General features: G+C 39.4%; 2 protein-coding genes and 1 non-coding gene across 13 annotated transcripts in view; 1 reads left to right on the forward strand and 2 right to left on the reverse strand.

Moving 5' to 3' along the window:
- Window positions 1-847: 847 nt before the first annotated feature.
- TRNAP-AGG (transfer RNA proline (anticodon AGG)) lies at window positions 848-919 on the forward strand. The gene has a single exon. It is a non-coding gene; the product is annotated as a tRNA-Pro (tRNA).
- Window positions 920-4836: 3917 nt separating this feature from the next.
- The window catches only part of LOC111249828 (rho family-interacting cell polarization regulator 2-like), a 76491-nt gene continuing 55041 nt past the window's right edge, over window positions 4837-26286 (reverse strand). For 8 of the 11 annotated variants that reach the window (XM_022804207.2, XM_086986451.1, XM_022804206.2 and 5 more), the window contains 8 exons: window positions 20035-20190; window positions 9847-9946; window positions 8981-9212; window positions 8473-8670; window positions 7823-8052; window positions 7489-7576; window positions 7028-7270; window positions 4837-6729 (listed from right to left, as the gene is read on the reverse strand). In XM_022804207.2, the coding sequence (XP_022659942.1) occupies window positions 6238-6729; window positions 7028-7270; window positions 7489-7576; window positions 7823-8052; window positions 8473-8670; window positions 8981-9212; window positions 9847-9946; window positions 20035-20190 (1739 nt within the window). In that variant the 3' untranslated portion in view covers window positions 4837-6237. Of the gene's footprint in view, window positions 6730-7027; window positions 7271-7488; window positions 7577-7822; window positions 8053-8472; window positions 8671-8980; window positions 9213-9846; window positions 9947-11645; window positions 12969-16651; window positions 17744-20034; window positions 20191-26286 lie in introns of those variants that run through there. The other 3 variants (XM_022804209.2, XM_022804210.2, XM_022804212.2) reach the window with 3 other exon arrangements.
- Window positions 13123-15401, reverse strand: Pex19 (peroxisomal biogenesis factor 19). Its single transcript, XM_022804215.2, has one exon. The coding sequence runs from the start codon at window positions 14400-14402 to the stop codon at window positions 13470-13472; it is 933 nt and encodes a 310-aa protein (XP_022659950.1). The 5' UTR covers window positions 14403-15401; the 3' UTR covers window positions 13123-13469.

The raw sequence follows: 26286 nt of genomic DNA on the forward strand, positions 1-26286 counted from the left end.
AGCCTCTATATGTATCATCATTATAGACGTAGTATATAACTGCACTATTGTATTATTAGTATAATTTATTAACTGTTTGTTTGTCAAAATGTTTTGCAGTAGTAGTATACTATACTAAGGTGCCTCTATTGATAATGATTATTTGACATGTATTTTTATATATAGGTGTATAAATACCGTTCTACAATACTTGGATTGGATCACTTAGGCCTGCACGACAGCAAAATAAATAATTACTTCGTTGCAGCAGGTATTGCCGTTGTTATCAGCGGGTCATTGGCCTAGGAGTGGAATTTTCGCTGAAAATGTGAGGGGTACCGGATTCAAATCCCGAACGACCCTTCATTGCACTTTAGAGTATTATATATTAGTAGAGTATATTAGTAGCTAACTGCATGTAAAAATAATTGTATTCGACACCTTCCTTCTTCGTAAAAGTGCGACTAACAATAAAAGACGTAAAAAATAATCTTTAACTCTTATAATAGTGCTCTTTCACACAAAGAAATATAGAATTAATACAAAATCTCGCTAATCCTATCGATAAATACTATGCACAAACTCAGGTGATTCACAAAATATTCCCTTTTGGCCAGCCAACATTTTTGAAAATATTATCATGTAGCTAAGCGTTTTGGGGCCGATTCATTGTCATCATGATCTACAGGCCAAAAAGTCCTCGTCCAGCCAAACTAGTTGGTGATCTATATGATGGCTGCCAACAAATTGTTCTAATCCCTATTATTATTATTATTAATATTGTTCTTGCAGTTTTTTGATCTGCTGAAAGTTGTGGCCAATAGACGGTAAACACCCATGAATCACTGGACTCACTGTGTTTCTTGTCGGCTCGTTGGTCTAGGGGTATGATTCTCGCTTAGGGTGCGAGAGGTCCCGGGTTCAAATCCCGGACGAGCCCACGTTTTGTTCAGGCGAAAAGCATGTATTAAAATGTGTGTACGCCTGCACCTCTGTCTGAAGAGCCCAGCCATCAATATTTACAAGAGGATAAGTGAAGATTTTTTAAACACATGGAGGCGAGGCTATGCTAAATGCTGGGCCTCTGTAAGCTAAGGTCCTGTTAGACGTGCTCAAAGAATGGCCGAAAATTGGCCTAGGCTCTGCAAAATAACTAATTCGTACACCTGCCAATTACCATGCTGCATACATCACGAATAACTCTGAACATGCTTTTTATCATCTCTAATTAATCGGCAAGCCTATACTCAACGTATTATTTTGGCTTCTATTTTTGCGCAGCTTTTGAATAAAGGCCTCCTCTGACTGCCTTTCTTCTATGGCTGCTTATGGTGTTTTACACAAGGAGAGCTTACTTCATAACATCTAAAAAGATAAACCATGAGGTTCTTGGTCAGCGTAACGCTTCCTAGAGGCAAGCACGAAACAAAGAATCTTCAACGAAGGCGACAGTATATTCATCGCTGCCATATATGTTATACAGCGCACAGTTCGCTCACTGCTTTGGCACAAGTCAAAGTACAATGCCAGCTGCGTCCCGCTTTCGAATTGTGATGTGGATTTTTTAAGTAACGTTTTACGACATCGGGATCATGTTATGCTTAATTCCCCGATGAGCATAATCAATAAGATTTGAGATCAACAGCAATATCACACACAAACGCGATCGAAATAGGCATTTAATCCTCTGCAATGGACAAACATGTGAATATCAGCTATCTAAACGGAAATCGGTGGATGCTACAACGTAACTCCTATTAATTTGCAATTATCCCAACCAGTTTAAGCATCGTCTGCTTAGTACTCTCTTTATAATTTTTAATTTAATGCCAACCAGTTACCTTGTTTAAACAAAATAGCAGCTGTATCAAGTGGCCTACGCCACTCACAAAAACTGATTTTACCAGCATTAAGGATACAGGTTAACTCAGTAGGTACAGCACGAAGCCACTTCAAACGAGCCTCAAAGCTGTCGATTCGTTTCGTCCCACTTCGTTCGCAGATGGTTTTACAGGACGTCCTGTGACATTTTCATTCTCAAACAAAAAGGTCGGTCGATGAGATTCAGGGAAAGTCACACGAGTCGTAATCAATGTGTCTATGCTACCTGTAATTTAGGTTAATATTCAGAGACCTTGCTTCAGAAATGCTCAGTAACAAATAGAAATACGCAGTGCATTACACTCGTGCATCGAACACAGGCCATTTACTCTAGAAAAAATTTATGATTAGAACGCTCAAAACTTGATTCATCAAATAACTATCTGCTCATAATATTGTCTCTCTAAGGCTTCACAGAGTTACCGAAAGTTAAGTCTCTTGACGTAATATCCACCCACTTCAAGTCAAAAGGTCGCAGGCTGTTATAAAAATCATCGGCTACAGATGCAATATACGGCAGTCCAAAGTAATTACACGCCCGTACGAAAAAGCGATTCAAGGCGGCGATCTGCAGCAGTACATAGCCTTGACAGACACAACAGACACGAAATGACATTTGCTCTGCGTCGCTACGCAGTGAACGTACCAATACGAAACAAGCAGGTAGCGTCATTGAGACATAACCCGCATGGTACGTTGAACGCGTCCGGGTCAGTGCTATGTTGTCATACGTATCAGTTTCAATAGACCTACCATAGTCTTTAGACAATTGACCATATGGCATGTAACTTTTGTTGTTTTTGACGAACTGGGAACTAAACGTTAAAAAATAAATTGTTTTATACTATGCTCCTATGCGTATAAAAATTAAAATTAAATAGTAATTAAAAGCAATGTAACAATTATGTTTTGGCACAGGTTTAAGTGGACACGTGGATCTATACCTAAGATGTACATATGTTGAGCAATATGTAGCTAACGGCTTTATTCATTTGCATGTTATTTTAGGATTAATAAATAAACTCAGCTACCATTATCAGTATATAGAAACCTACGTGAAATTGGTACATTCTTCAAACTTTATCCATTGTAAGACTCCGGTCAAGCAAGTTCATGCTGTTTTTAGTGTTAAAAAATGTATTGATATAACTGTATATGATATATATAAAAAAAAATATTTCATAATTCCTTACATGTATGCATTTACCGGTGACAGTCGTATGTTCGGGTTTATTTAAGGCTTGGTAGTAATAAACGGCTCTTACCTTGGAACATAAGCAATTCCTTTTCTTTGTAGTAACAAATTCATTTATTATTATGTACTCGCCATGATTTTCCACGACATTCTGCCATCTCTCAATTAATGCGTACGTTCTTTTTCGCCAAAAATTTTCAGGATTGGTGTCGAAGAACTCATCTGGCTAAACTCTGAAGCTTTCGTTGCTGCCAGATGTACGGTCACGAGTCATGTATAGTTTGCCGATTATCGGAAAAAGTTATAATACATCAGAACAAGACCTGGAGGATATGGCCAGTGCAAAAGAACTTTCCATTAAAGCTCTTCACAGTCTTTGCCGTGCAGGAGCTAACTTTGCCATGGAAGAGGATAATTTGCCGTAGTTTCAATATGTATATGCTACAAGAGACTCATACAAATAAAAAAATCATGTCGAAAGTGTTTTGCTGTGTTAGAATATGGGAGCTTCGTTGATTGTGGCCCGGGTAGCTTAGGAAAAAACTATTTATCTCAGGGTTGTGGATTCTCTACAGACAAAGAGCGACGAAGCGCGTTTCCACACTAACTAAAGAAGACGCTCTTGCCGTCACGCAGGGGAAAACTGAAGTATTACTGTTGTTCTTATTAAGTCAAATAAAGTATTTCAAATTGCGTATATCTACGATGCATTATCTCCAGCTCTGGTCCACGGGCAGCACTGGCCTCAACTACCGTGACACACATATGGACCTTCGTCCAGCGCGGGTTATTAGAAACGTAGTGATGTGTATCGCATACAGGAGTTCTCAATTAGTCTTATCAAAGAGCGAGTAATTAATTAAAAGTCATAATTCTAATATTTTAACTATAACCAGTTCTAATACACCTGTCATTTGCTTCAATAGAAGCAATAATTTAGTGGGAAATGTTTACGATATGAAATCTTCTGCATTGATTAACAGCAGCGGATGTTCCATAACGCGAACCTGCAAGCGGGAAGACAATTAGCTAGAAAGACGTTCCTGTCCAACTCGTATGAAACCCGTATCGTACTATAGCGTATAGTTTCAGGTCTTTTTTTAGGATTTATTTCTATTTTGAAACATTTCCGCCCAACAACGAACTCGAGCTCTCATATTATGATCTCCCAGGTTCACCAGCTGAGCTACCCGGAACATGCCAACCATCAGATATCTAAGATACGATGTAAAATGCTGCATAGTAGTTAATTTTGTTACAGAGATCGCTTTTCATTGGAATTTTAATCCAGGACCACTCGCGTCCTAAGCGAGAATCATATTCGTAGAGCTCAAAACCGACACAACTCCACCGCCCCTATGAAAACAGACATCAAAATTTACAGCTTCGTTTAAATATATTTCTAGGTTGCCTCAAGACCTGAATTCAGGTATACATACATACCTAACAGTGGTATCGGACGCAAAATCCCAAAACATTCATCATCAAGGTCAAAAGAGAAGGTAAAAAGACAAAATGCTTGATAAAACAAGGGAATCTTAACAAAAACAACACAGTTTTATGATAATCTTTAATTTGTAAGTCATAAGAAGTGCTCATGTGTTGTAACTTAGTAATAAATACCCGTGCATTTAATCTAAACCAGTTCTCTAAAAAAAATAGACTTTACCTGTTAGCGATCGTCAAACATCATAATAAAGTAACCACGAAGTAGACGAACGATAGTAACAATAAGCAGAAAACCTAAAAAATAACTGCTAGTTTAATACATTTAATACAAGTTCTATTGTTTTTCTTATACAAGCCTGTACAGGTTTATTTATGCTTTCATACAGTCCAGTACGTATTCTGCCCATTTACGTGGTTTTTACTACCGCCTATGGACTTTTTTGCATGGCCACTTGTCCGCAAAACGCGTCGACTAGAAGTCTCTTTTGTATTCCTCTCTACGGACCGGGCTCTGCTTTCAGTAGTAGTGTTACAAAATTGGGTTCGGCCATGTAGATGCCCCTCAGTAATTACGTTGGGTGCAGTCCAAAATCGAATTCGTTGTCAAATCGAATTAGAAGTGCAATACAACGTTTGAAGACAGTCATCTTTGGCAACGATTCACCATCGAGTTAGATTTATGAATAGCTTACAGTTTTGCCATACCGCTATACGAAGACAACATAATTATATAGCTGGATAAAGGAACAAAGCTATTTTTTCGCCAATATTTACGCATCTAGTAGGAAGTGATAGACAAAAAATTGCCTCCTCTTAATGACACTATGCTTCATTTATCATTTGTACATGTGATCGCAATATCGAACCTATCGTACACTAGGAAACGCAATTCCGCATAAAAATATTGCCAAACAGAGAATGTTCAAATTGCGGTTGAGAGATACACATTTCCTATTTTTGGTTCCGACTATGTATAACCATATATAACAATGAAAATAGATGAATTATTAGTTCAACCAGAATATGTCATATTGCCAATGGTCTCAAAGTACCGCTGTTCAACGTTATTGTATTAGGCAAAAAGCAGAAGTCAGTTTGACATATGCGTCCTAGTATAATATTCCAAAAAAGAAGGCTTACCAATTACGATCACGATTCGCCACGATTCGATTTATCAGGCACGTCAGCGGACACGCAAGAAAGCAGAAAATTTGGTCCGAGATAAATATAGCATATAACAGTATTCACAGATATGTTGGCTATTCTTGATTTTCAGATATTCATTAATCATTATCATATCATTACACACTTATCCACAAGGCGCAATATCTAGAAGAAACAATTGTTCCCGTCCGAATTTTACCATGGCAACATTACAATGTACGAAAGTACAATGCTACTGTTACCATTAGCTCATATGCGGCGATAGCTACCGCATGTTAACTAGCAATAAGTAAACGGGGTCTTTTTAAAATAAGGCTCTATTCAGTTTCATTACGCTTGTGAATCTAATAGAACTCTATGAATACTCCACAAAATTCCTACCCTATGCGCAAGGTCGCCACCTTCATCATCGTACACAATTATCTTGCATTTCTTTTTCACTATGTATGATCTCTTATTCATACAGTGAATCTACAATTATCATTATTATTGTTTCTATGATTATATTCAATCCTATGTATGCGTTACACGGATCCTGTTTTTTGTAGAAAGGTTTTTCGGGTCAAGATTCAAAGGCGGTACGAAATAGTGGAGTCATATCCGTTAACAATGTGCGTGTCTGTTCGGAACGGCGGCGCTTCGTTGGACCGCTGCTGGAACGGCGATATAGGACGACGGTGCTGCGGTAGGCTGGATTCCTGATTCGGAGCTGTGGCTTTACAGAGATTAGTACCGAATCGATTGACGCCAACTCCTATAGTTGGTGACCCCGACTGCAGTTGCTGTTGTTGCATTGACCCTGTTTGCCGTGGCCGATAGTCGCGCAGTTGCTGCCGCCGTTGTTCCAGTGACTGCTCTAATTCTTTCTGATATTGAGGCTGATACATGGGTACCACATTTGGAGACTGAGGATATGATTGTGGTAGCTGGTATTCTCTAGAGCCTGAGGGACTAGCTCTTGGATGAGATGTCGTCGATGGTGGGACGCGATGAGGACGGTTGAATGCCTGAGTGTGGCCTCGTAATAAATCAACAGCCTCGTTCGACGCTGGTCGCCGACACTGAATACAGATCAACAAACACGAATACGACTAAGAAAACCGATTTTACGACCCTAGGCCATGACAATGTGATAAGATGAACGTTTCGTGTACGAAAACAGGTTATGCTAAGTTTTGTTTGCAAAAACAGGATTAATGTAATTTGGCTGTGACGAACAGAAATGTGCTTGTGCCACATGCAAATGCGTAGGAAAGGGTACATATTGGAGCGGCTTTGGATGCTGAAGCTAATCGAGGACAGCATTTAAGTTCCAGTAAGATACCACAGATATACTTTTATATAGATATATAATAATACTTGTTGCGAAAGCTGTTGTAAAGCCGCTGCAGAGGGGGGCGGCGGAAAGGGTGGTGGCATTGGCGACACGTTTCGTGAATGTCCGACGCCTGAGTCCATATCGTCCTGTTCGTCAAGGAAAGAAAACGCCTCGAGGGCATCTTCGACGCCCCGAAGGGACCCGCTAGCCGATGAAGCGTCAGTGCCTGCTCTGGAGGCGACAGGAGACTTGCTAGCATACCCACTCGACGGTGGAGTGGGCGGCTAAACGTATACAAAATGAACAAATAGAAAAAACAAATATTTAGGAAACATCTTTGGCGTCATCGAACCATTTCCAAGTTGTCTGTCAAATAATTTTCACTAAAGTATTTGAAAGTATTTCCAAGTATGTGGGCACTGGATCATCTTTTTGTGTTTTAAAGTTACAGTGATAAAAGATGAGTAAAATTTCGATAAAATGTTGTCTCTTAAATAATGACCAGTCCACTTTGGTTGATAAGGTAGGCGGATACGGGTCTGCTTCGCTTCGAGATAGTATCGCTTAACTCTTCTGTTCCATGCAGAGGGCTGTAAGCAAACGTTCGACAGACGATTAAATTAAATGACAGAAGTATGCTAATTTTAGCCGCCTGCTGCGGGATACATTATCAAGTTACTTACTTACCCAGAAGAAACTTGCAACAGATTGGCTTTTACGCTTCTTGTAAGAATTGCATAGTGCTTTATTTGTTCAGTTATATTAATATTCAAAATAAATTTGAATTGAAGAATATTTTAAATAATGATTCAGCTGTTTCCAGGACAAGCACTTACTTCCAAACGACAACAAGCTCTAGCTGCAGACTTCCACTCGTACCAAATTTGACGTTCATCGTTTGCGCTTGAGCACGCATCAGTTTCGGGACCTCGCAGATGCGCTCACCCAGTTGCACACTTCGGCCTAAACCTTTTAGTTCGACTGCCTTAATCCGGAGATGATACCATGAACTTAACCGAAACTGCGCTTCACGATTATCCCAGGTTTGAGCTCCACTCTTTCCAATCTGTCACATTCACATTTAGTATTGAAGTAAAATGTTCTTTAATTTTTAAAGTTTTAAGTTGGCTTGCTACTAGCGGCTTCTCAAACTACCATTGGCAACCATGAACAAATGCCTATATTATTGATTAGGTCCTGTCGGTCATCACTCAAGGCTGGTTGTAAAGAAAAATATTACCTTTCTAGACTGATTTATTACCGTTTGTCACCGGCTGGAAGCATTTTTTACATTGGCTACGGACACCTTGTGTTTAGTTAAACTTAGTTTTTAATAGGTAAAGATTGACTAACTTAAATTATGAAGGTGGTAGAATGCATGATATAAAAAATGAGAATTTCTATGTCATGCATCGTCCTAAAAGGACACCAATTTCTAGGTAACGTCATTTGTGGCCAGAGCGAATTCACAGGGAGTAACATGCACCTTTCCACGCGTCTTCCATTTTTTTTCTCCATGTCGAATAGTAATGAGGAATTGGTCCCCTGGACAAACTCTAGCAAAGCCTTGCATAGCATTAATCTGTAGATGTAGGCTGCCCAGACATTTGGTCTCCAGCTGTGATTCGATCATCTTCATTGTCATTTCACACTCCCTGTACGTGTTTCGGATACCTTTCAACGCCTGTAAGAGTTCAATTAACATTAATTAAATTTAAAAAAAAAATGTTTGTTAAAGACTGCGTATGTACAAATATTCTTGGTGGTATGAATCAGTAATAACATCGTTAATTATCGGCAGTATTTATTTAGCGTAAGCAAATTATTTCAAGTAGAACCTAACTAAGTCCCTATTGCTAATGTAGGAATAGGACTCCATTATGCGCTTCTGAATTGGGTGTTCAATGATGTTAATGAACTTCTCCCAAAAGCCAAACTAGAACAGACTGAACTCTTTGTTGCTATTCAATTTGTTCTATTGAACGTACACGTACCTTTTCTCGTGTTCTGCCTAGCGACGAGGTGACGAATGCGCGACCCATTTCACTAGCCCCATCCCGCAGCTGCTTCTGAACAAGGTAGCGATTGCGCAATCGTTCGACCTCATCATATTGGGCCTCCAGTCGCTGAACATATTGCGAGGCAACAAAAGCAATTTTGGGGGAATTTCCCCTAGATGACATCTCCGCTGTGCGAATATCTTCGCTAGTAACATCCATGCAGTCCCTGCATAAACAACAAAAGATAACTTCGCTAATTGGAGCATAAATAAAAAATATAAATTAATAAAAATAAAATATCAAAAAAGTGAACGTAAAAGAGATGAAAATCCTTTATGCGTATGCTAAGCAACTAAGTAAATAAATTAATGTCTTTTATGTCCGGTACCTCTGTCCTTAAGCATTGGTTCTTTTGGCTTGCCATTCACCAGAACAACGGGCGAAATGCGCTTAGACCAGAATTTTAATTTGTACTAACGACAGCCTAGTTCTTATACGCAGTTGGGCTCGAACTTAGAGATTTTTTTTTCTGTACACCGCCATATACGCTAGAGATTATTGGTATAGACTTCTTGTTGACGTAAGATTGTATATTTATAACCAATTCGACATAATTAATACAATAATTACGTGCATACAACGCATTGAATCTAAATCAGCTTTCGGGACAACAAAGAGCTTAAATCTTTCGAACCCCTAAAATAAAGACTTAGGTTAGGTGTAACCTAGTTTACTGCAGTTAACACGAAGAAAAACCTCTAAAAATGTCTCAGTTCCTATGTAAAATAGCAGTTTTAGACAAAGGATCAACTAGCTATTTCATAACCTACATAAGCCATTCTGTATCCTGTCTAACTTACGCAAGTCCATCGAGCACAGCTTCGAACAATTCACACGTTCGCTCTGGATGGGGTATAAGTTTATTGTGATATCGGCCGAGTGTGCCGCCACTGCCGCCGCCTATAACCACGGACATTTCGCGCAGTGTTAGAAAACAGAACAAAAAGACAAAACAACAACAGTAACACAACGGAAAATCTGCAAGAGCGCTCTGTTGGATCAGACTCTTTCGAAATCAGTAAATATTATTAAACCACAACTCATTACACAAAAATTACACCGCCCCCTAACAATAAGATCCAACAATTTAAGCCGTCAACAACTGAAGTTTCATTATGTATATATAAAGTGAATAATTTGTTAAGTAGCATACTTATTACTACGTAAAAGATAAGTGAACTCTGTATTAAGGAGAGTCGTACACGCTGCTACTGCTCTATATTGATGTTGCTATTCCACTAATTATACACTAACTACGCTCTGGCGAAATCAACGCTTGCGACTACAGTTAAAATGAGAATTGTTTCTTAACAGCAATTGTTGTCTACGATAGCCAGTCTGGCGCTGCTGAACGTTAACGCTGACTTGAGATTTATGTAGATGTGCTTAGGTTTGGTAGACAAGCATGTGCACACTACACCGGTATGGGGATCTACGTACAGTAGCGTCGACACTTATCTGATGGTCAGGCGGTTACTTGTTATTGGCCATTGGTATAATCTGACGGTCAACAATTTAGTTAAATATAAAGGCCTACAAAGGGGTCTACGCTAATATATGCATACGCTAAGCACTACATAGACGAGTTCGAATGAGGTTGAAAGCGAACATATAGTTATCTAAGGAGCCGGAACTCAATGAAAAAAGAGGAGACTATATTTGAATACAGTTAGATAGCTTACGGGTTTACAATACTAACTGAATATCTATATAGGTAATAAAGCGTAACCGTTCTAGTTGCTGATTGTTAGCATTGTTCTGTATATAAGTGGGACTCGATGCTAGTTTTACATACTCGTAATACACCAGAAGTGAAGTAGGCAAGGTTGGCTTGTCACAAGCTAGAGAAAATTAAAGCACAACTAGCGTCAAGGACCGTGAGGCCTAAGAATTGTTTACTATTCAAGGAGTCAGTCATGTCATAAAAGATACATTTTTCGAATATAATATAAATATTCCAGTTTTACGTCCAAAACTGTGTCAACAATGCATCAAACGGCTGACCTCACACGCGAAGCAAACGTCCGTACTTCCATTTAAAAAGTGCATTACTTAGCTTGTCTATAAGATCATTGAGGATAGATGCCTACATTTTTGCTGAGGGTAAGAATGCAAATGCAACCATTAAGTGTAATTGATATATCAATGATCCGAAGTTCCAAATAAATACCCCACTTTGAGTTGACGCTGTTATCGGCAACAGCAACATGGCAAACGCTTACATATAATGTAGAATGTTAACTTTTTAATATCCTATTTCAGCTATCAACTAATACAGTTGATTGCTTACCTTAATTTCTTCCTGGGCAAAAATATCTGATTTCATCTACATATTTAATATTTGATACTGTAAGTAAAGGTTTATTAGCCTGTCATTTTCTTTTGCTAAATTTAGTTTACTAAGTTGGGGCAATAAAGTAAATGATATTTACAATTACCGACAAACTTGTGGTACGCACACACCAAAAATACGGCTGTCTGCAGAAAATCACGTACAGAGTGAGACCTATTAACATGAAGATTTAGTGCTTATTAAAGATAGGACGTGATTGCAGAATACATTTTACTAGAATCTGAGCGTGCATGACTTGTTGCTTACCTTTCATTCTTATTATTCAGCGTCCTGTGGGCGATATTTTACTATTATATTGCGTACCGATAGGCCGGGAAGCACTTCAGGCGTAGAGAAACTTGATTTATCTGAATCCGCCTTGCGCTTGTGCGCTAGCGTTTTTTTTTTCAGTAAATGGTTCAATTTGCAAAGATTCTTCGTTTTAAAAAATAGGATTTTCGTGAAACACAAAAAAACGTTTGCCAGTACCATAATGTGCCTAAGATATATAGCGTCTCGATATATTGGAGTACAAAGCCTGATTTGTATTTTCATGCCCTTCGTTCATTTACCATTCCAATGATGCTGTTGCGGGTGTTTGCGTGATATCAGGAAAAACAGTAAATATTTTCCACGTTTGAACAAATTCTAAAATCACCCAGCCCATATAATTAGATCACCAGAAAATTCATTTTAATTAAGCCGCCTGTGTAATAGATCGAAGAGAACAACACATCTTTAAAGAAAATAGCGGCCAGCTTTTCTGTTTATTATCTCGTTTGCTTATTCTCACTTAATATACTAGTTTTGTTACATATTTTTTTCACATAATTCGTGTATTTTTAATTAGAATGTAGAAGCACATCTTAATAATAATCATCATCATATTTATCATCATTCTTGTGCGTAAGTCGGTTTTTCTGTGAAATTTGCAGTTGCTAGGTACATAGCCTCCTGTCAGCTGTACTGTTCAACATTCATTACTAAATCGGCTCCACCACTCATTGGTTTGATAGCTGGCCCCAATAGTTCACAATCGTGCACTTTGTACAAATTAGCATAATATTATAATCAATCAAATTCACCCTTAATATATATGTCTCAGGCTCTGCTAGAACCTGGCACAAATATACAAGCAGCTTCTGCCTGAGGAGAATCGCAGTCGGGGAGAAATTCCCGTGTTCCATCTGATTTCAGATCGGCAGAAAAGCTGCAAAATAACATACACTACGCATTTCCCTTATCTCCCGTTACTTGATGTGGAAAGTTTCCAAGCTCATATAAAGGCACTATGCAGAGTTAGTCCACCGGGAACGACATCATAAATCCTAAATGTTTCGGGTTTTTAATAAAACAAAAACACGGTCAAGCAGAAGGTCTCAATTTATAGAGTCCGTACCGCTATATTTTAGTTCGTGTCGGCGTTTTTTTGCGCAAAAATAAATGCAAAACACCAAGCCGAACAAATTTACTTGCATGGCGGGTTATGTTTGTTAACATAACGTGATCACTAGTCTGCGTCAGTTGACGTATACACAGTTCTATAATCGCGCATGTCAAGCTTCCAGCCCTTTCATTATCCTTACAGAATTGTTGTGGTTCTTACAACAAATGTAGGGTAGCGAGTCATCCATTAATATCATCTCCTCCATATCCAATCGACATACATTAGTTATTATTAAACACATTTCATACTCATACGCTCATTTACGCGATCACACGCAACAAACAACCGCAACGTGTCTCAATTTAGATAATACCATTTTATTTGTATGTAACTTGGTGTTTAACATTAAGTATTTTCGAGCACTAGCTCTCTAATTTCTCTGATCCACCGACGCACTCCGGCATCTCTTTAATGATTTTAACAAATCAAATAACAACACCAATTGCGACGAATCACCGTCAGATTTTACACAGACTTGTATAATTACTGTGTTTTTTTTTGTTTAAAAAAATCCCTTTAATGAGTCATCTCAAAGAGCAATTAGCTACAGCCACGTGACCGTAGCGTTTGTTTTTTTTTACTTTTCAAAGCAGAATTACTCTTTAGTATTACTTTATTGTGTCCCGTTGCAGCTGCTACGTTAACTACTGTTGACTACACTCAGGCGGCGGAGTTGGCATATTCGGTAACTGTCCCGATGGAACACCCGGAACGACTTCTCCAGTTTCTATGAGTTCTGCCGGAGGATTACCACACTTCTGCATTTCCTGCATCAGCTCAAGAATTTTTTCGAATCGTTCCTTCCGGATGTCGTGACTATCCGCGTCGTTTTCTTCATCGAACGTTTCACACACCTTAACCATAATTTCCAACTGCTTCTCGTAGCGAACGATGTCTGTTGTCGGCGTTTTGTCACGATTTTCGACCAACCACTTCGGGTACTTTTCGGTTAAATCCTTCAGTGCCGGATACAAGAGTTCTTTCGAGAGTAGATTCTGCATGACTCCTTGCATCATCTGCATAAAGCCTCCGACATCATCACTGCTGCCTGCGGCACTATCTCCACCGCCGAAGCCTAAGCTACCCAGAAGTTTATCTAGGTCAAGCATGCGATAACTGCCGCCGTCATTAATGCTCTCAGCTGGCGGCAGGGATTGCTGAATGGCCCTCGTGATTGTGTCCAACGTTTCCTGGAATGTCGATGAAGAGTCCGACTCATTTGTGGCGCTAGGTGTCTTCGACGCTGGCTGAGCAATGTTACTCAACGACTCCTGAAACAACGGATTTTGATCCATAATTTTTTTCATAATTTCTTCAATTTCCGTCTTCCATGCAGCGCTCTCGTCTTCTGGGACAGAGCCTGCGTCATTGTTGGCCGTGCCTCCTCCACTTTGTGCCACACTTTTGGCTGCGTCTACTTCCGAAGTTACTGGCATTGCACCATCAGCCAGGGGCTGTTTTTGAACGCTTTCAGCGGCAGCCGCACTCATTAGTTGCGTTTTCGGCTTGTCGAAGTCATCCAAAGCCGAATCAAGAAGCTTATCCAGATCCTTGTCTACGCTTTCACATTTAGCCATCGTTTTTTGGTTTGCTCTCGGTCTATGCCGCGACAGAATTTCTATCGCGGAAGTATCAAGCTAGCACCACTACACAAAAGGTTGATTCGTCTTGTATTTTACACTTAAAAAAAAACTTCAAATTAATGGTATATGGATTCTCGTCACTTCCTAATAGTGTCACATAGAAGAAGAGCCCGTCTGTTCCTACTTTGATTATAACTCTATATTTGCCAGACAGGCTGGTTGACCATGGACAGTATATGTCTAACTAGTAAAAACAATGGTCACTTTTGCTCGGATCGTGTCTCTCTGCGTATTGCAAAAATTCCTAAAACAATACACAGTCCGTTTCGGTGCACGTTTATCGTTGCTAAACAGATGACAACTACCGGAAGTCTTCCCAGCAAAAGAAACTTCGTTCGTTCCAGCGGAGATTTTTAGAACAACCAATCAAATCGTCTGTTTGGCTGGCCCCTGGCTCGCAGCCTGGTGCTGACCGCAACGTCGTGAGCAGACAAGCTAATATTTGACCAGCTGTTGTTAAACGCAGTTGATCGTCTGTGTTGCCGATCCGCACCACTTCCTTGGAACTTCTTGCCACGTCGCGCTGCAGTCGACACGAATAAAAACAGACGGATGAACGCATTCGCACTTGCTTTGAAGGCAAAAGGAACGCTTGGGCGGTTCGCCAGTCGAAGTGTTCGTTGATAAAGAGCAGCAACACTATTTTAGCTAATAGCATTTTGACAGGAGTGTTATTGTTAGAAGGGTTATGCTCACAAGAAGATTTCATCGTTAGTTGGAAACACGAAGCCCATTGGTCAATTAGTTCATACACCAGTCTGACTGGTAAAAACATGAGTTCATCTTTACAAGCTTAACAGGTCTTCCAAGATTTACGCGCTTAAAATCTGCTCGTAAATGAGCCAGGTGCGTTTTCTGATACTTTTCAGCCAATAACATTTTGATATTATTTCTGATACCATTTCTGTAGTTGGCTATTATCATATAGCATTGCAACTTGAATCACCAAGTGTCGTTACCAAATCGTTAGAGATATTGTCTGAAAGACACTGCTGAACATACGTTAAATTAAAAAAAAAGTTAAAGAATAAAAAATAAGAAATAAAAATTTAAAAAAATACGAAAAATGTAATTGGAATTTTATCCTGTTCCATAAATACATACGTTATATTTAACTGAAGTACATTCTAAATGTAATATTTTTTGAGACAAATTTTGTTGTCACTTCAAAAGTTCCTAAATGGCAGTATGCAACCACGATGATTTCAGCACTGGAGATGGAAATTTTCACGATTCCGTCACAGCAAATCTGATTTCGACTTTGTCCGCCAGCCACCTTACTCAGCTTTGTCAAAAAAATTTGCATCGAGATATCATTAAGCCCCTGTGAGAATACAACGGACCGGTGACTTCGAACGGATAAATAACTTTTCCTTCTTCGGTGTCCGTTTAAAGGACCGACTTGATTAGAGCAGATACATGTACTATTTACGCGATATATCTAGATACACAGTATAGTTGAGTGTTTACGTGCTCGGTGAGCTCGGTTACTACTAGAACAGCATTACTTTTCTACCTGCTGGAGGTTGGATAGCTTACGCTGGTTTAAAAAGGTTTACCTCTACTATTCATCACTGCATACCAACAAAAGCAAGTTACATACAAGGGCTTGTTACTGATATCTGCATCAACGTCAAAGTTTTCTATGGATATATCGCCAATGTGGAAACCACCGCATTAAGATGAGATAAAATTATCGTTTTCGCACAGCTGAAGGATATACATCTATCAAAAATAACTGATTGGATCAAATATGGCTTGATAATTATCTATCGGATAAGACAATGGTATACGGATAGGGACATATTATTTTATTTATAATAAATAATGACGCACGTTTAGTTCGGTTACGTTACTAGTGCTATTACACTCTGTTGCGACGAGTCACTAATTTCTATTAATGGAGCATGGACCGTTGAGCATTTAGCTCACTAGCTGGATCTTAATAAGCTATTTATATATCTTGTTGTTGCATGAAGTGCATTTTCAAATCAAAATACACTTTCAATTGTCAAAAGATTATATTGCATGGTCGAAGGTCAGATCCGGAACTCACTGGAAGTTCGGGTTATATGCAACAGGGGGAGTAAAATACCAAAAAATGAAGAAAAATGTTTCACCCGACCTCAGTCATTAATAAATTAGGTGACGTAGGTTTGATAATAGATATATGATAAATTTACCTGTGATGTTGTCAAGCTGCAACTGTGACCAAGTTACATCGACGGCCGGTCTATTCAAGCGACCTTGCTGGAATTTCTTCAACCAGCGCATGTTCCTGAATCAAGCAGCAGCTCGGCGCGAAAATACGAAAGTCACATTGCAGCTATGCTTTGCTTTTACTGCAGGTGGACGGTACAATCACAAAATTCGTGAAAGCGAGGCGCAGACGGGAGAATGATCACTGCACTCTAAATGGAAGCTTTCTCGTTTTCACAGAGTATTGCATACTCGATTGCCTTTCAGAGCAGATCTAACGTATTAATGCAACTTACGAGTGCGAGCCGAAGAGCCGCATCACGAAGTCTTGATCCATGGAGCATATGGCATACTACTATAGTAGATAACAGTTTGTCACATTTACAATCTAGCAGTAGTTTCGAAGCTCGTCAAATCATGCTAGTCTAATCGCATTTGAATTAGAAGCGAAGTGCTTGTCGTCAATAATGAAGCCTCCGTTCAATGAGCCAATTACGCATTTAACTTTCCGTGCGTCTCCTTGGAGAATGCCGCACAATAGGACAGAAACGAGTCAAACATTTGGACGTTCTCAGGAACCAATTTCAACCGATATATATATTCACATAACAAACTAACTTCATTAGATGTAACGAGTCCAGATGATGAAAATCTTTCGAGATTCCCAGAGAAAGATTGCGTAGAAGATATCCATGTCTCCAAGTTTGAAGTAACACTCAGCAGTAATCACTGACCTCAGCGGCCGACAACGGCTCGGTATCATTGTCGCCGTCGTCTTGTGTAACGTCATTGTTTTCTCCAATCGCGCAGTTGTTCTTGTGTAAAAGGACCGCTCTCCACGTTACGAATATTAGCGGCTCAGTTTTGGGGCCAGAATACATGCCACAGTTGCTGGCAGGTTGGCTTTCGTATGATAGGTACACAAGAACTATCGTCACCATATAACACTTTTCTTAAGCACATTAGCAGTGCATTATTAAATCAGCACATTTCATTAAAAAAGTTTGCCCCTCCATTTAGCATCTAGGCAATAGTAGGTGCGGCGACATACAACGAACTCTGTGCTTAGTGCCATAAAGCGGCGTATATATACATATGTATGTATATATAGACCAAACTGGAGATGCTGACGCAAACTAGCGCTCCCGTACCATTCAGTACTATTATGGTATTACGAGTAATTCAAACCGCAAACGATAGAGATAGATAAGCATAATATAGACCGGCACTATTTGAGGTTTCCTCTGGATCTGGTGCTGGTACTAGCGACTACTATAGTTAGTATCTAATTCAGCTAAATACTATCCAAACTGGAATTATACATACCTTTTTTTCACGAACGCACATCCCCGCGCTGTAATAAGTAGTGACAATAGGCGCATACAGAATGACAATTTCTTTATGGCATTTAATAACCAGAGCGTTGTAGGAATGATAATGGAGGCGTTGCACGGCAAATACTATTGAGAAGATCAGGGAACTATGTATGTGAGCGAAAATCGTCTATGTTTATCTATTGAGCGTCATAATTGAAGATCCCTCTACCACAGATACAAAACTGGATGCCTTGTCATTTGTCTTTTTCTGTCTGGCTTATATGTAAGGCCGTACAGAACAGAGCCGCAGACTGCGGTCAGTTGGTAAGCGCGATTCCTTGGTCTCTCATAGATTACGTTCTCGACATCCCTGACCAAAAACATGCAAATAGTAGACTTTGATGGGGCTGGCTAAAGATGTTAATAATTGACAACACAAACACCATACAGTACAGATACGGGGAGACTGTTCTGGTCAGCTCATGGCCTACAGAGACTGTTCGTAGTAATTGGCTGTATGCATTTGAAGAAAAAATGTCTTAATCACCATCGTAAACATGCTAAATAGATAGATTCATCAAATGGAGTCTGTTAACACAACATCGCCCTGGTAATACTTGGTTTATATTATCATAACATATAGGAATTGAATGTACGAGAGCTTTCAAGGCAATCCTAAAGAGAAAGATCAAATTGCTGTCCTGCCAGAAGCGGGCACAGGTCGACATTATATTAGGTTGTTACAAGCAAATCCGGCGTGCTTTCAAATTAAATAACTTTTGCGCGCCGCTAGCAGACAAAATGTGATTGATAAATACTCCGGTCCCCTAGAAACCATCGAATGCAAACCGGTTGACTTTAGTACAGAATATATTAACTTAGAAGGAAAAGCATGTCAGATGTCAACGTTTACTTATCAAATTTTTGTTCCTTGGAGGCCACCGCACAACGAAAATGCACTAAAGCTTGGTGAAGACGTTAGGCAATGAGATGTGATTTATCTTATAATGAATGCACGGTACGTGAATGAGGAAAACGTTTTAAGGACGAACACTGACGCTTTGAAAGCCAGCGAGAAGATGACCAGATGTGGGCACCAGAAGGACGAAAATGCATTGCCGCAATTGAACAGGGTTTTCACGAAAGCTTGAAGTTTGAGAGCTCTGTTGACCAAAACTGACATTTCACCTGTGATATGTGACAGAATTATACCCCAAATACTGAAAGTGCGGCAATAATGGCGGAGTAAAAGCTTTTCTGTGAATTGACTCCAGGCTAGTAGTGTCATTTACGACAATTCAGTCAACAAAAAGAAAGCCCTCTGGAGCTCACGGTAGTCATAGACGATGCATTCTCAATCTCTGCCGCCAGCTGGAGAAAGACAAGGCAACCCTAAATGAAGCCCGCAATCTCCACTTCTTCAAGAGGCTCATGGGTGGTTGGTACGGCAATTGAAAGCACGCAGTCTAGATACTTAATGACAATGTCAGCCTCCATTGCCATTGCTCAATTACTTCCTGGATTGAGTAAAAAGTATACAATATTGGCTTTAACCCGTTTATTCTCCTGATTCGAATTCATCTGATTACGGAGCTTGTCGTGCTCAAAAAGGCCAAGAAGGAAAAAAGATTTTAGAAAAAATACATATACGATGCGAATGGTAGGTATGTACTTATCTGGAAGTTGTCAGAGCGCTGAGGAATTATTGCAAAAAATACAGGGGTATGCCTTTAACACATATTACTCTAGCTTAACTAGTTCTGAAGTCATTGCATTTTAAAGTTCGCCGGATCCGCTTCTGATTACTCAATGCATTAAAGACTTTGATATATTATTAAATGATTAACAAATTATGGACGCTTTTTCTTTTTTTTTGTATTGCAACAAAGGAAAACTCATAATATGTGCCATAGTTAACATTATTATTATTTCCAAGAATCGCGTGTTTTATGCGTGCTAGTTCTAATTGTCTATTTTTCGAATTGGATCCGGCGTCAATTTACCACGTTTATTCTAGTAAGCTTTAACGAAATGTGCAGGACAAAAATTACCTTCATCGTAGTTGCTTCGAAGAGAGAGTGACGAAGCGAACGATTTTGATCGATGTAGCGAGGATCCTCCGAGGGTCACCCCGCTCGGAGGGACAGTCCCGTTCGAATCATATAAGCTACTCAGGCGATTTGCGCTCGAACTCCGTACGGACATGCCTGAAACGGGAAGAATTAAGTGAACGCACACAAACATACAGTTTGTAAATTACCTTTTCTAAAAAAAAAAAAAACTTTTCTAAAATTTCCTGATAGAGGGATATCGGTATTGATAGATTTCAGTTGTTAGAAAAAGTGTATATGATACGGGTTTTCGTTGGTTAACGCTGCTGCACTGATTTACAATAATTACAAACAAAAATGATATATCTATATATATATATACATAAAGGAGTATAGAGGGTTTCTGTTTGTCTGCTAGCGTGTGGCAAAAGAAGACATTGTGAGTTATGAGAAAAATCCTAAGGCTCAGATTCTTTGATTGCACTACCATTCAATCGATATCGATTGATTGCATTTTATTCGGTGTGAGTTTTTCAATAATAAGCAGCATCGTATTTATTAATTTTCGGAATTTTATTACTAATAGTTAAAGATTTTAATGTTCAGTGTAGAATGTGTTTAGAAAACAAAATCTTCTTGTCATATTGCTATATTCATTTCGTTTTGATTAAGCCTAACTTGTTGAGTACGCTTCACCCCCACTGTAAAGCCACTAAAGGTCTCGTTGTTTAAAACAGAAATATGTTAAATGTTTAATAGCATCTCTCTCAGATCCTACAAAGAACGACTCGTTTTTCGTACAGTAATGCTCTGAACGATATCAGGAATGACAGCTTTTAGTACTGATGTTGTAAGACAACTGAGAATCTGTATATCTGACGCGTAAACATGGCGGACCTCTGCATGTTATACATAATATATATATGTATATATATTCGACTTGTAGTGTCTTTAGTAGTGAACTTTGAATGGAATTGTTATACAACGGTTATATAGTTTTTTTCATTAGGTATTCAACGTATTCTTGGCGTTTATTGTTCAGTTGGATGTCTAATTTATTTTTATTAGTGTAAGATTAGCGATAAACAATAAATAGGGACCTTTTGCCTTGACAATTACATAATTGACGATCCTAGACCCTGACTGTAACCTTTGTACAGCACACTTTAAGTCACATGTATGGTTCTTCATGTTGGACGTTGTTTTGAAAATGTTGTATGAACATAAACAACGTCTAGAACCGAACGCGTTCAGACTTTTTGTCCCAAGAGCCCTTTACCTTTCTTATGCTTCGATGAATAGAAACAGACTGTTCAAATGTGATCTGCATCATGTAACATACAAATGCAGCATACAGAAAAATTCCGTTAGCGGTACGGCACGTCATGACGCGTGATGGATAGGGAAATATGCAAGGGTAAGAACATTTGCACGTATTTGAGGCTAAAAATAAATTCTATGTGGTCTGAATATTGGGATCAGCTTGCGATTACAGAATTGGAGGGGGATTCAAATTTTAGATATAAGCTTTTAAAATTTATCCATAATGAATCATAGAACTAAATGCTTAAAACCTGTAGTCAGTTCCGTAGATGGCCCAATTTTTACGAGTGGGCTACAGTTGCTCAAGCTTCCGATGACCGATTTTTGTACCATAAACGCACCAACGAACCCACATAAACTAGAGCCAAGTAATAATAAACACTATTAGTTGATTTTAAGCGATTCTTTAACAAACAGATCATTTATCACATATGTTCATAGGGTTGCCACTGCACCGTAGAGATCCCACTTTGCCCATAGTGCACAGTATGTGCCGCAGAACAGTCATCCGCGCTTACCACCGGTATTGCGGACAAGAAAAGGTTATAAACGATATCCAAGTAGACCTAACATCATTAAAAACTACTAATAATGCTATCAAAAGCTTCAGCCTTTACCATTTCCACTTTCAGTAATCTGACGCAGTTATAAATAATAACTGCGCTGAGTAAACATGCAGCTCTCGTTGGACGCTGAGAATTTCAACATTCTAATCCTACACCCATAGCGTGTTCCAGATCTATATGGCGCACATAGAAGCACCCTATTTGATCTACAATATACGCTATGGCGTGATCTGGGTGCTTTATGGGAATCCTATTGAGTGCATTGCCGTGGTAATCACGATTAACGCTACCACGTTGGTTGAAATCTCCGCGGAGGTCAACAGTAATAATAGTAACAATAATAATTAAAAAGTAAAAAAATGAAGGAAAAATAAAAAGATTAAAGAAGATCAGGTATAAGTATTTAGGTTAATAGCTGCTTGTATGGTCGCCATGCCGTTGTGCAAATCGGTAAGTCCAGCAACATTCACCCCCCTGTTAGACTCAATGGACTAAGTTCTTCATGCTATACTTAATAAATAGGTGATAACTTAGCTACATTAAGTAGACAACGTTTGCATTGGCATTCTATAGCTTCGTTTAGATAAAATTCTATCAATCTAAATAAATGCGTGACCATTTGATAGATTCGATAGAGGACGCGTACGATCAGGCCGAGAATCGGTAAAATTACAAAAAAAGAACGGGCGACCTCAGCACGAGAAACGTTTAATATCCGAGCGTAATAGCCAGGTAGACTATGGGGAGTTATCACAGTTTGACTAAATCAGTTGTAGATACAGAAAAATAACGTCAAAGTAATTGCCGTCGTACGTATCAAATGACGCTGCTAGGTACCGTACAATGATTTGCCTTGAGAAAAACGCCGCATTGCGTCGCGAGGTACGTTCTTCTTAATGGACTAGCGACTCCAACCAAAGTGAAATTGAAGGCATCACATGGCGGCTGAGGTTTCCCCATTTACCGCACTCTAACTAGACTTTTTGAAAATATTATATGACAGAATAGTACACATGGCTGATTGTTGTGATGTATGAAATATACTATATATCTATTGACTATAAAAGCGTGCGGTTAGAAAGATCAATATATATCACTCCGTTCGGTAACTCTAAATGGTAACAGAATTAGAAAGATCCGTTAAACTGACAAAAAATAATTACGCTAATATAATATATATTACATTAGCATTGCTGCCAATAATGACTAATTTGAACAGACTTTCCTGTCAAATCCCCCGCCGTAGCGCAATGTATTAGCAATTTGAAGGACACGTGATGGTCTAGGTTCGAACACGGGCATTGACATATTTGGGTTCGTAATGGGAGCTAGCCAACTGATGTGGAATGGCTAACGGCGGTGACGGACGTAAAGCTTGACACATTTAAAGTTTCCTACTAGACCTCACTTTGCCCAAAGTATGACACTTTGCACGGAGCAAAGAGAAGCTAAACGATTTTCAATTATGTTTTCATTCCTTCGATGAACACATCACCCTTCTCTACTGCCGTAAAGGCTCACTTGCTTGCTTTATCCATTTCTTTTGTATAGATCGCAAAATCACAGCAAAGGAAAATCATTTCGTTAGTCTCGTTGCCTTCATTCGAAAACGATATGTGATGACAGGACGATAACTCTTCTGCGACATGTCCTCTATCATCCCCCCCTTTTCCCGGTTAGAGCGCTTCCAGTCGTAAATGTGACATCGCAATTAACTTCGACGCTACGCATATTGGGGTCACGCGACACGGTTATTGGTTTTGGTTAATATAGGCCGCTCCAGCACGCGTTCGACTAGCTCGAGGCTTGACACAACGGCTGCTTAACCTACTGAATGAACGTTCCCTCAAGTCATAAGTTCTAGAGTAGCAAATCCATTAGAACTTCGGATTCCACCTGTGATCGTTTAATTTTCATTTTCTTTTCGGTGCGCTTTCGCTTCCGGTCGTTATATATATATATATATGGTATGAAGTATTCGCTGCCAACGTTAAGAGAAGCTTATGTGAGACATTAGCCAGCAAACCGTAGCCGATCGTGGTTTACTACATTGCAAAAAGCAGTATGTCATTCTCGGGCAGTATTCTTGTCGTCAATCCCACACATAACAATGAGGTGACTTCCTGTGGGGATTCAATTGGGGGCAGGAAAACAAAAGCCTGAGGTAAACGGATGTGAAGTAAAATATTATATAAACAAAAACATCTATGAAATGTCTCTACCGTCCACAATATCGGACAAGTGCACAATAGAAGGTATTTCGTAGAACAAATATTCTAGTTCTTTTTGAGACAGAATTAGCAAATGGCGGGAATTGAGGCATAGAAAGTTTATTTTTCTTCCCTTTCCTGTAAAAAGAAAGACGAAGTGAAGCATTACGTTACTTTGTTATGACAGACTTTTCTGGTTTGTTTTTTTCCCGCATAAATATGGAATTCGCTATTGATCTGAAAGGTTCGAACAGTCCAAAAACAATGTTCGAAGCACCAAAGTGTTTGTAGAGATAGGAATTATAAAATTGAGATAGCCTTCACCGGAAGTGTCGGTTATTTCATGACTACGATAGGTGTATACTCATATCGGACACGACTCCTAATTCTGGAAGTGTTGTACCTAAGGAGCTATTAATAGGTTTTCAGTATCCTTGAAACAACTGAGGCAGCAGTAAAACTGGTATTATAAGCTATGTAAGTTACCTGTTAAAACCTCGGCGTCTGCATAAAAATATTCTACGGAAATTTTGCTAAAAAAGAAACTCTCTGTGCAATGTAAGCGTATTAGCATGAGAAGCCGTGCTAATTAATATCCCACCACTAGCGCAATGACACGCATACGGAAGTTGCGCAACTATGAAATCGAGCATGTGTTTCATGAATTTTGTAAGTAGGTTCAAGGCGACTGCGGAGTTGGAAATTGTAGGACACTCCAGGCAAAGGGTCTGACATGATAAATGCCAAAAAGGGGCACAGGCTCAAAAAGGAGGTGCTAAGTACCAAGAATGAAAATGTTCGTTTTGTATCGGAAAATGCCTCTTTGTAAACTACACCCATGTACAATGAGAAATTAGTTATATAAGTGTCATACAACTAGAAATCACGTGATCGTTCTTAGTATAAAAGTGTGATACGACCGAGGGATTTTAAGGAAAACGAGATTTCGTACAGTGCTATTTTATGCTAACCCATATTTTAGACTGTGCAAAGAAAACTTGGTTTTCAAATGCGAAGACGCACGAGTTTTACGGCACACACTATAACCCTTTGCACCCTGACACATTGGGATATTAATTAAGTAGTTTGAATCCTGCGGTATTGATCATAAGCTCGATATCTTTATCTTTGTGAATACGATGGCATTGCGCTACCTTTTTTTTTCTTTTTTAGAGGGTCGTGTGGGAACCTTGTACCTGGATACCGGGCTTCACTCCACCGTAGGGCCTGTGTCAGCGTTTTATAACTGTTGTACTAATGCCCAAAAACCATACCCGATAGTTTTTTTTGTATTTTGTAATCTTAGGACTTACTTTACCGCTAGCTCAATCATATACTAGCTGCCTCGTATTGCACAGTAGTAACGCGTGGTAACAGTTGTAATGAGCTCAGGAGCACTTAGTTTAAAATTGGTATGGGTTTGAGGCCGGGCGTGTAAACATATGCAGTTCCGTGCTAGAAGGGACCAGCTCTCTAAAATAACACTCAATTAAAAAAAGTAAACATTTAGCATATTTAAAACGAAAAACATTTAGCTCAACAGGGAATTATTGATGTGCTAAGTTTCCATTCTATCGTTCTTTTTCCTTCTTAGCGATTTTTACCTCACGTGACAAGTGCCCTACCATCATTGATATTTGGTCAGTGCAGATATGATGCCTAGTCACACTGCCAGCCAGTTCGGCGGCATCGAGAAAACCTCTCAGACTTTTTACGCGAGGCCTCTAGACATTTTTTGTTTCTTCATTCCGTAGGGTGTTTTAATTGTACGCACAGCCACGCACGTTAAGCGAGACCAAAGATATAAAGGTTATGAACGATCGACCTATGGAGACCAGTTGGTCACCAGACGGTCACCTAGAAAAAGACTTTCTACGCGCAGCCAAGCTTCAACCCTGGCTCCTTCATCATCTCGGAAGTCATGGAAGATGGCGCTTACAGCATAACTGAGTCTACTTCAGTCCTCCGCCGCAAAGGGCAGCTTACATTGCGGAACGTTATCCCCAATATGAAGTCCTATATCCTATTTTACTTTCCATCGATTGGTGACAACTTTGTTCGCTGTGACAGTGAGATATGGGCCTACGCCCGCTTGACATGTAACTTCGTTACAATGATTATTCTCTCAGAAATAAAGTCGCATTAATTTGCTT

This window comes from Varroa destructor, unplaced genomic scaffold (assembly GCF_002443255.2).
Source record: "Varroa destructor unplaced genomic scaffold, Vdes_3.0 BEIS01000004.1, whole genome shotgun sequence".
In the NCBI taxonomy this organism is placed as follows: Eukaryota; Metazoa; Arthropoda; class Arachnida; order Mesostigmata; family Varroidae; genus Varroa; species Varroa destructor.